The sequence below is a fragment of the Panthera pardus genome, unplaced genomic scaffold, assembly GCF_024362965.1.
Source record: "Panthera pardus isolate Hobbes unplaced genomic scaffold, ASM2436296v1 HiC_scaffold_13, whole genome shotgun sequence".
NCBI lineage: Eukaryota > Metazoa > Chordata > Mammalia > Carnivora > Felidae > Panthera > Panthera pardus.
In genome coordinates this window covers 73,876,563-73,886,300 of record NW_026526688.1, presented here as the reverse complement: position 1 = coordinate 73,886,300, position 9,738 = coordinate 73,876,563, and the positions used below count along the sequence as shown (strand labels likewise).

At 39.9% G+C, this 9,738-nt stretch overlaps 1 protein-coding gene across 4 annotated transcripts in view; it reads right to left on the bottom strand.

Annotated features, from left to right (window-relative positions):
* Window positions 1–3,141: 3,141 nt before the first annotated feature.
* The window catches only part of RNF175 (ring finger protein 175), a 54,069-nt gene continuing 47,472 nt past the window's right edge, over window positions 3,142–9,738 (bottom strand). For 3 of the 4 annotated variants that reach the window (XM_019441222.2, XM_053901180.1, XM_019441224.2), the window contains 3 exons: window positions 9,365–9,498; window positions 6,069–6,170; window positions 3,142–3,919 (listed from right to left, as the gene is read on the bottom strand). In XM_019441222.2, the coding sequence (XP_019296767.1) occupies window positions 3,799–3,919; window positions 6,069–6,170; window positions 9,365–9,498 (357 nt within the window). In that variant the 3' untranslated portion in view covers window positions 3,142–3,798. The remainder of the gene's footprint in view (window positions 3,920–6,068; window positions 6,171–9,364; window positions 9,499–9,738) is intronic. The other variant, XM_019441223.2, reaches the window with a different exon arrangement.

Sequence of the window (9,738 nt, the reverse complement as noted above, 5' to 3'; positions counted from 1 at the left end):
TTCCTCTGAACATTTACAAAAGCACATGTGAAGTAAGTAGATCTTTAAACAAGTATATACCGGGCGCCTGGGTGGCTCAGTCGGTTAAGCGTTCGACTTCAGCTCAGGTCACGATCTCACAGACCGTGAGTTCGAGCCCCGCGTCGGGCTCTGGGATGATGGCTCAGAGTCTGGAGCCTGCTTCCAGTTCTGTGTCTCCCTCTCTGTCTGCCCCTCCCCTGTTCATGCTCTGTCTCTCTCTGTCTCAAAAATAAACGTAAAAAAAAAAAAAATTAAAAAAAAAATAAACAAGTATATACCTAGCAATTCCTCAACGTGACTCAAAAAATATTTGATACACAATAATTTAAAAGATAGATACTACTTCCATATGTTAATTTTTATAAGCTAGAGTTAATACTACATTGCATTTAATGCAATGAAATAAGCTAAGAACTATTCGCTGATTAGACACAAATTTCTTAAGTTGGGAACCACATGTGAAAGGAAGCTAACCTCCTCTGACCTGCTCAGTTCTTTTTTTTTTTTTTTTTTTAATGTTTATTTATTTTGAGAGAAGGTGAGCACGGGAGGGGCAGAGAGAGAGGGCGAGAAAGAGAATCCCAAGCAGGCTCTGCACTGTCCACACAGAGCCCCATGTGGGGCTCTGGCTCACAAACTGTGAGATCATGACCCGAATAGAAATGACCGAGTAGAAATGACCTGACCTGCTTAGTTCTCAGCCATAATTGGGTTCGTGTGCTTCATTGAGCTCTGGAGTCAGAAAAACCTGGGTCAGTAGATGCGTATCTTTGGGCAAGTCACTTAACCTGTCCCCAAATATTCTCCTGCCCTTAGAATAGGAACAGTAATATCTACATCAAAGGGTATGATGTAGGTCTGAATGTACAGCAGGGTAAGTAAACCAATGAGTGCATGCCCCTTGGTTCCCACTCCCTCTGGAGGGGTGAGGGGGGCAAGAGGACCAAACCTCTGAGAACGGGAACCATGGATGTTTGCGTGGGGTAATAGGGATGCCGGTAGTGGATGTTAGCTATTATTTTTTTCCCCAAGAAGTGATTCATCTTACAGATTATAGTTTATAAATGTATATTTTTCTCTTATGGGTACTAGCAGTGATACAAGGGACCCTGTTTGTTTTTTGTTTTTTTTTTTTTTTTTTTTTGTTTTTTTTTTTTTTGTAGAAAAAAATCCCAGAGAAATAAATTCCTTAAGTGCATAGCAGATTTTAGGCCTGGGGAAACTCACAGTGTTTCTTCTCTCTCATAACAACTCCTGGGAAGTATAAAGGAGGAAACAGTAGCTAGTCTAAGAAAAAAATGGACAAGTTCAGGAGAAGGAAACTTGAGATGCTACAGAAACCAAAGGCAATTATGGACTATTTGCTTTACTTCTCTATGTCCTCCATTAAGTACAATGTTAATTATCATGAGAACCAGATAAATTTAACATGGACTTGGTCTGTAGATTTAATTTCAGTAATTTAAACAGCAATCGAAATAGCTCCATGGTTAATTGATAGATTTGAAGTAATATAAAAATAATCTTTATTTTTCTCATCGCAAATGTTAAACATGTTCACTGTAGAAATTTTGGACGCGAGGTAAGAGCATAGAAAGAACGAATCCACTCTTCCCCCTTCACCTTGGGATGACCACTGGTAACTGTGTAGTGTATAGCCCTCCATAATTTTTTCAACGTATATATACATATTCAAAAAATTGGGATGAGGTGTTCAATGCCTAAACTATGAAGGGAATGGCATCTTTATTGTTTTGTGTGAGATTTTTTAGTGATTATCCAACATTTCTGAACTCTGAGGGTCATTTAGAATTCTATGCAGACACATACGGTTTACTCTCCCTGAGTTGCAAAGGGTTCTAAAGGCTATCCTCCTGCAGCTGTTCATAAAAGATAAATGGGAAATGCATCAGAGGTCAATTTAAGGGCTCCTTTTATAGAAGAAAACACTTTAAGGTAGTGCTTTATCCAACAGTGACATGTTTTTATTTGTCAATAGACTATAAGCTCAGGAATCTTATTTTCTCTCGTTAATCCTTGCCCATGCCTGGTATGGAATAAGTATTGAATTAATGAAATATTTGCTGAATAGGGAAATAAATCAGAGTTCAATCTAATAATCTGGATGGTGAGTCAATCATAATACTGAAGGATTGGGAAGTTTCAAGAAGGAAAATTACCAACAGGTAGAAAAAATCTGAGTGTGAGTTTTTTCATTATGGCTGTGATAGAACTTTGAATAGCATTAAGTTAAGAACATGGCCTATGTTTTTGACAGTAGGTGTGTTTCCTTTCTACTTCATACAAGTGTAATGTCTTCAAGTGTGCAGAGTAGATGTCTGATATTATGTGTGTGGTGGTCGCTGTTCAACAACTCACCAGCAATTTAAAGCAAATTAATTTGGGGAGTCTAGTGTATCGTTCTTGAGTTAATTCTTTTGGACAGTTCTTTCCTATCCCATTAATTTTACCCCCTCCTGCTGGATTAATTCATTCTTTCAGCAAATAATTACTGAGTGCCTATTATATCCAGCTAGTGCTCCAAGTGCTGGAGATACAATAGGGAACTAAATAGATAAAATTCTCTGCCTTCCTGGAAGGGGAGACAAACAATAACAAACAAATGTATGGTATGATTTCAGGTGTTGATAAGTGCTATGAGGAAAATGAAAGCAGAGTACAGCAACAGTGATGGTGTGTGTGTGTGTGTGTGTGTGTGCATGCGTGCATGTGAACAGAGTGGCACAAAAGAAGAGAGTGGTTTTCCTCCCCTTTAATGCAACCCTTGGATGGGTCAAGTGCACTTGGCAGGCCCGGGAAACGCAGTGCAGCTGTGGCCCTTTGAATGGGCTGGGCTGTGGCACCTAGCGCTAGACATTTTGGGAATAATGCCCTCTACGCAGAGGCCTTTATGGTGCCAAAGCTGCAGTAATCTCCTTGAACTGTAGATTACTTAACAACTCTGCCTACGTCTTTGAAGATGTTGAACCGGTTGTAACTAAATGTTGTAGGTAAGAAGTACATTATCAGCCAAATTAGAGGTAGGATGTCCATGGCGGGTGCTAACAAATGGGCTGCATGCATCAATTAGAAAATGATCACAAGGGGAAAGATGCAAAGTGTGCTCTATTTGTTTATTCTGTTGTTCATGTTAAAACCAAACACAAACAGAGGCCAGACTTGAAAACTCCTTCAGTGGACAAAACCAGGTTAGTCATACAAGCAAAGCTTAATTTAGCTTACTTTGCAGGACAAGCAAAGCTAACTTGACCGAGATCACTTCTTGCTTACACCCCTGAAAATCATAAGCAAAACTTAAATTGTTCTCCCCAAATTGAGATGAGGTGATCACTAACCAATTCCCTTTCATTTAAGAAAATTCCCGTATTGTAACCAATCACCATGAAGAATAAACAGTCACTGCCTCCACACTATATAAGCTGCTTTATAATATATAGCTCTGAGCCTCATTCTGTGTTTTGGTCTGAGTGCTCCTGGTTTGCAAACTATCTTTAAGATGTGTGCACAATAAATTTTTACTAATTGCTACTTCACAGATTCATTGGTTTTACTTTTGTTTTTTTTCTGAACTTTTGACATTCAGCTTCTCTCTAAATTCTTTCCACATAGACAGACTGCTTAGGTAAGGCTCAGTTCTCTAAACTCTTGGGGATCACCTCTGATATTAAAAAAAAGAATATCGATATTAAGTGTAGGATCAAGGATTTAAAAATATTTCAACATGCAACACATTGCTTCTGGAGTAAGTCTGCTGTACTATTCCAGCCCTAGTGAATAATTAATGCCTTGAACTATTCCAATCACCACGGGTTGCCAGGCCACCAAATAACGAAGCCAATCCAGGATTTGTCCATATAAAAAGTGTGTGCGCTCCCAGCTAAATCTCAGTTAAGGAGGTTGCTCTATATACAGCCAAGTAGCACAAATATTCATGAATATCATTTGCAAATATAATCAGCAATGCAGTGAGTATTTCCTTTCCTCTTAATTCTGTATGCTCATTTAAAAGCCCCTTATGTGATTTTTATAGCATTTGATTATCATTGTTATTTACATTACACCAAATTTCCAACAATAAAACAGATTACAATAAAATCTCAAACTGTAAAACAACAAAAGGCAAGGGTCATATACTAACAGAGAAAGGAAGAGGGAGATGACGACACTGGAAACCAAGGATCATGGAAACTTCCTTAAGTGAGCCAAAACAGCCTTCGGCACTGTATTGAAAAGAAAACCATCACAGATAAGATATGCTTTTTCCAGTTTCTTTGATAAATTGTGCTAAGGGGATGTAATTAACACATAATATCTCTAATAGCAATGTTACATACATAAAGGCAAATATTCCCCAAGAAGCTTTTCTTTTTACTGACTCTCAATAAAAGGAGTACATGTAATATTCAAAAGCTTATTCTCTCAAGACTGTATGGAGTAACCGATGGTCCTTTGTTATTTAAATGAGCATTTAAGGTGACATTTATGATCATATTATCACCAACATTATAACAAAGCTGCATATATTTTAGTTTTATAAGTTGTTAACCAAAAGCAGTTCGGGACTTGGTTTCCTCCTATCAGAAGGGAACTTCAGAGAGAGCGGATGCACTGGAAGGAGGAGGGAGCATCACACACCAGAGGGAGCTGGTGGCCACAGAGGTACTCTCTTGCTGTGGCATGGCCCTGAGACAAAAAGATGCTCCCTCCTCTGCTGCCCTAATTGCAAATCTTTCCTTGATTTGCAGTCATCAGAGAGGTGTGGGCATTGCCGCTGGCAGCCATTGTTAAAACTGTACATTCAGGGTTGGTAAAGAATAGGGGGAGAGGGAACAAGGGAGGTGTCTCAGCACTGTAAAATTTAGGTGACTGGTACACAGAAAGTCTGGAAAGGCTGTCTCGTATGAGGAAAGACAGTACTTGGCAGGTTGATGCCAACCTCTCAATGTTTGCTGCTGAAGGTGGGGCTATGTTTCAATCCTACTTACCCCCTGGAAGAGATATACAGTAAAACCTTGGACTGTGAGTAACTTGTTCTGTGAGTGTTCCGCAAGATGAGCAAACATTTCTGATAAGTTTTAGCTTGATAAACGAGCATTGTCTTGCAATACAAGTAGTACGTGACACTGAACGTGACATGATCACAACTGAGCCAATGGTTCTTGAAATTCACTTCGATATACAAGTGGTTTGGATTACAAGCATGTTTCCAGAATGAATTATGCTTGCAAACTAAGGTTTTACCGTATTATGGTCTTGAGCCAGTGGGGTTGAGGACTAAGTCTTTGTGGTCAGCTCTGGATGGGGCCACTGAGGCTTCCTGTGGCCTCAGATGGAGAACCTTGGTGTCTATAAAAATCCTAGCTGCTGCCATAAGCTGTCTGTAGTTCCTCATTTTCTTTCAATATTATTATCACCAGGGTTTAGCCTAAGACAAGATGAGGCATGGCAAGGAATTTAAAAGACCAAATCCAGGGGGAAAATAACCTTACTCATTCTGGAAATAATAAAATATAGTATATCTTAAAAATACTTTTCTATATACTAGTTCACATTTGGGGATTTTAAAATTTCATTTCCAGTCTATATATTTATATACCCACCCACTCATCCCATCCACCCATTACCTGTCATCCAACTCTCTGCCTACCTATCCAACCATCCACCCACCCACCCACCCATCCATCCATCATCTATTTACATAGCTATCATCTATCTATCTATCTAATCCTTCCATATATTTACCCATCTCTTGCAATATCCCATCACATTCCCACTAAAGCCCTTATAGTAGAATACATGGACTATAAAGAGTATAATGTATCTTTTTTGGCATTAAATTCCTAGCCAGAGTAGTAACATAGGCACCGGGGAGAAAAGAGACTAGTAAGTCATTTTGAAATAGATACGGGAAAACAAAGCTTTCAGCTAAAACTGTAATGAAGATAATGAATATTTAGATTTAAGAATGCATTACCAGAACATTTACATAATATCTCACAACTTTTATTTTTTTTTTTAAAGGATACGGGTTACTGATCATCCTCTTCAAATCAACCTTCTCTTTGCAGTAAGGGCAAGTCTGCTTTTTACCAACTATACACCAACCTCGGATGCAGAATTCGTGAAAGCTTAAGCATCTCGTTAGGGAAGTTTCTAGATAGTAAGAGGCAAGGTCTGCTTCATGATGGCATAATGGAAATGATCCCATGAAGTAGAGGGTGAGAATGGAGGTGAGTCATGACTTGACTGTGCACATCACTCTCAGGAAGATTCTGTAGGCCAATGGAACCCCAGGACTGTGAGCTTGCAGTCAGAGCTGTAATAGCTTTAGGAACTTGCGAGGTTTACATAGCTTCTTGGCCTTACCTGTTCTTCTTGCTGCACTAGATTCTCCCAAGAATTAAATTAGATAAAGAATATGAAAGTGCTTTTTTACAGCAATATTTAACATCACACTGTATGAATACATCTCCTTGCCTCGCTAATTGTGCGTTTCTCATAGATTTACCATAGTGTTTCCCTGTTCTATGTTTTGTGCCTTATTCATTACCTACTAAGTAATCACACTTGTCTTAGGCACCTAGACAAGCTTAAGTTACTTGTAGTCATAAACCATAAGTTTATGGAAATTTCTATTAGCTTTATGAGTCTTAAGTTTTTTTTTTGTTACTGATAAGAAGGCATTTATTTTTAATAGAATATAAACCTAATAAAATTCTGAAACACTAGGCATTTACAAATTCATTTGTATATATTTCCCTGTCTGGAGAGTTTGGCCCTTTGCCCCCAAAGTTGAGAGCAAACCCTGTCTTTTCCCACAATTGCTCCCATTAGAGCTCCTATCACACTGTAGCACGACATTCTATGTATATCCATGTCTCTCCTGAACCACATGAAACCTGTGGGACCAGGTCTCATTCTTCCCTGTCCTTAGCACCTGATGCAGTGCCTAAGTGCCTATTTATTAAATAAATATTTGAGTGAATCACGTAAAACCAACTACTTTTGCAGATATATTTTCTCAGGTTCCACAACATTTAGATTTGGGCAAAATGAGTAACAGTAATGAGATCCATCCTATTTATTTATTTATTTTTACAATCGTTGATCCCAGTGTAGCTTTCTGAATCAAAATCAAACGATTTTCTGACTAGCCTGCTACATGTCCATGTGAACAGCAATGATGTAGCAGTCTCCTCCCTAATAAATGGGAGTGTAGAGCAGTCAAGACCATGTGTATAATTCCTCAATATTAGATCTGTATGTAACTAAGAGTTTCCACTATTGTATGTTTTTGGAATTGGGTAATTTTTGCAAAAGGCTTGGATTAACATAAAGTGGTGTATTATAGCAAAGATTTTAATAAACAAATTTTTTAATGTTTACTTTTGAGAGAGAGAAAGAGACAGCATGAGAAAGAGAGAGAGAGAGAGAGAATGAATGGGAGAGGGGCAGAGAGAGGGAGACACAGAATCCATAGCAGGCTCCAGGCTTCAAGCTGTCAGCACAGAGCCTGACGCAGGGCTTGAACCTATGAACCACAAGACCATGACCTGAGCCAAAGTCGGAAGCTTAACTGACTGAGCCACCCAGGTGCAACATTATAACAAAGATTTTAAACCCAAACCCTTGCAGCCCTTTATTCAAAAGGGCTGGAGTATGGCCTCATCTTCCAGATAGGTAGAGTTCAGGAGTCATAGAGCCAGCATTGAAATGTCCACGTCCTCTTAATATCCTGTCTCATCTTTAAATCTTGATCCTGAAAAGTCTCCAAGCTGGCAGAGTTGCTGCAGAGCAATACTCAGATTCCTTCCCCTGCCCCAGCTTGTTAATATGACTCACGTTCACCCACTCCTTGCTAATATGATTCATGCTAAAATGGGCCATTAACAGTACTCCCTGCAAAGCAAATTTAAAAGTGACTACATTTTAGATTACATATGCCCACATGCACAACAATCCCTAAGGGGTTTTAAAGGTGGAGAGAGAAAATATTTCCACTTGCAAATGGCATAAGGGGCTCTGTTCCAACACTTGAAAAGTAAATCGTATTTAAAACTAGGGCCAGACTTGGAAGGATAGTTTTTTGGGAAAGGTATCACACTGGAAAACCACCATAGAACTCCATATGGGATATTTTTGTGTTTCTTGCCTTAAAATGGTAAGGCTTAAACGTTAGGAGTAAGGTCTCCTATTGCATTTCAGATACATTTACTCCATTTTTTAACTCTCAGGATTGAATAAATGGAATCTGTCCAGATTAAACAGAACCGAGTCATAGGCACTGCACATCTAGAGTATTACTGAGTTAGGTGGGCTTCAGAGGCAAAAGACAGATGGTTTAACCACCTCATAATGCCAGAGGGTTGAACTGAGTGCAGAGCAATATTATAAAGTTGATATTGTACTATAAAGATAAATGATACCTTCTTTTCCCCTATATTTAGGAGAGAATTAAAATACTGATTGTCGGCCAACCCAAACACAACTTTGGTATCCAGAGTTACATATTCAGGACTCTTGATCCTAGATCTTTCCATATGTTGAGGTCTTCCTCAACGGTTATTGGAATTCCCAGAGAATGCTGGTTTCCAGGCCCAGGCTTGTCTGCATCCTAACACCTAAAGATCTATCAGCCATTCAGGGCAGACCTCGCAGACAGAGGAGGCACATCGTTCAAAAGCTAGATGCTCAAGTTTTGGTCCCTCCTTTTGTAGTCCGAGGTGTCCTGCTGCCTGTGGCGTTATCTTCTTTCCAAGACCAGAGCTGATAGCTGGTTGACCCCGCTATCACTGTTGACACAAGTAAATTCCTAGGATTATTTCTAGGCAAAGCATACTTTGTTGTTTTCAGTCCTGTGAGATTCAGAGGCTCCACCTGGACAGTTCTGAGTTCCTCTCTGAACCTGAAACTCCACTTTTTCTCACCCCCACACCTTTCTCTCCCAGGTTCTTCTTGGCTATCTGTTCACGTACGGCTTTGCCAACTTTCCCAGCCAGTGTCTTGTGCAGATGCTACATACAGCCTTTCTCTCTGGGTAGCATGAAGATTCATTTTTACAAAGGAAATCACTGGCCACCTCAGTTAGCGGTTCATTAGTTAGCAGAGACTATCAGAAAGTCTCAGCAAGAGAGAAGGTGGAGGACAAGGACCTGGGGTTTGGGGATGGGAGCTAAGCAAGGCAGAAGAGATGGGGCTAGGAGGAGGGGAGGAAGGTATGAGACAGTGCTCCCTGACTTGCCATGACCAACACAGATTATTTGAAAATTGCCTCCCATCATCAGCTTGATGAAGCCCATATGGTTTCCCATGAAAAGGATACACATGATTGCATGAGAGCTGGTAGGTGTTTTCAATGAGCCCTTCTTCATTGAGCTCCACAATGATCTTCTGCCCACAGACGGCGCAGACATTGTCTGACAAGCTCCTTGTGGGCATCCCACTGACGCTGTAGAACTGTTTGGGGGAAATGCACAGAGCACTGTTAGAAAGGAGAGCACATATACCATTCATTCTCTGAACACAGGAACACCACTTCCAGGCTTTGGGACATAGAGTTTTCACTGCTTCTTCATTGGTTTAGAACTTGAAACACTTTTCCTCCTAGGAATGCTTCAGTGTAGTTAGGATCTCCAGGCAAAAACCCACTGAACTCCAAATGGACCCAGAGTACACTGCTAATTATAACCTCCAATT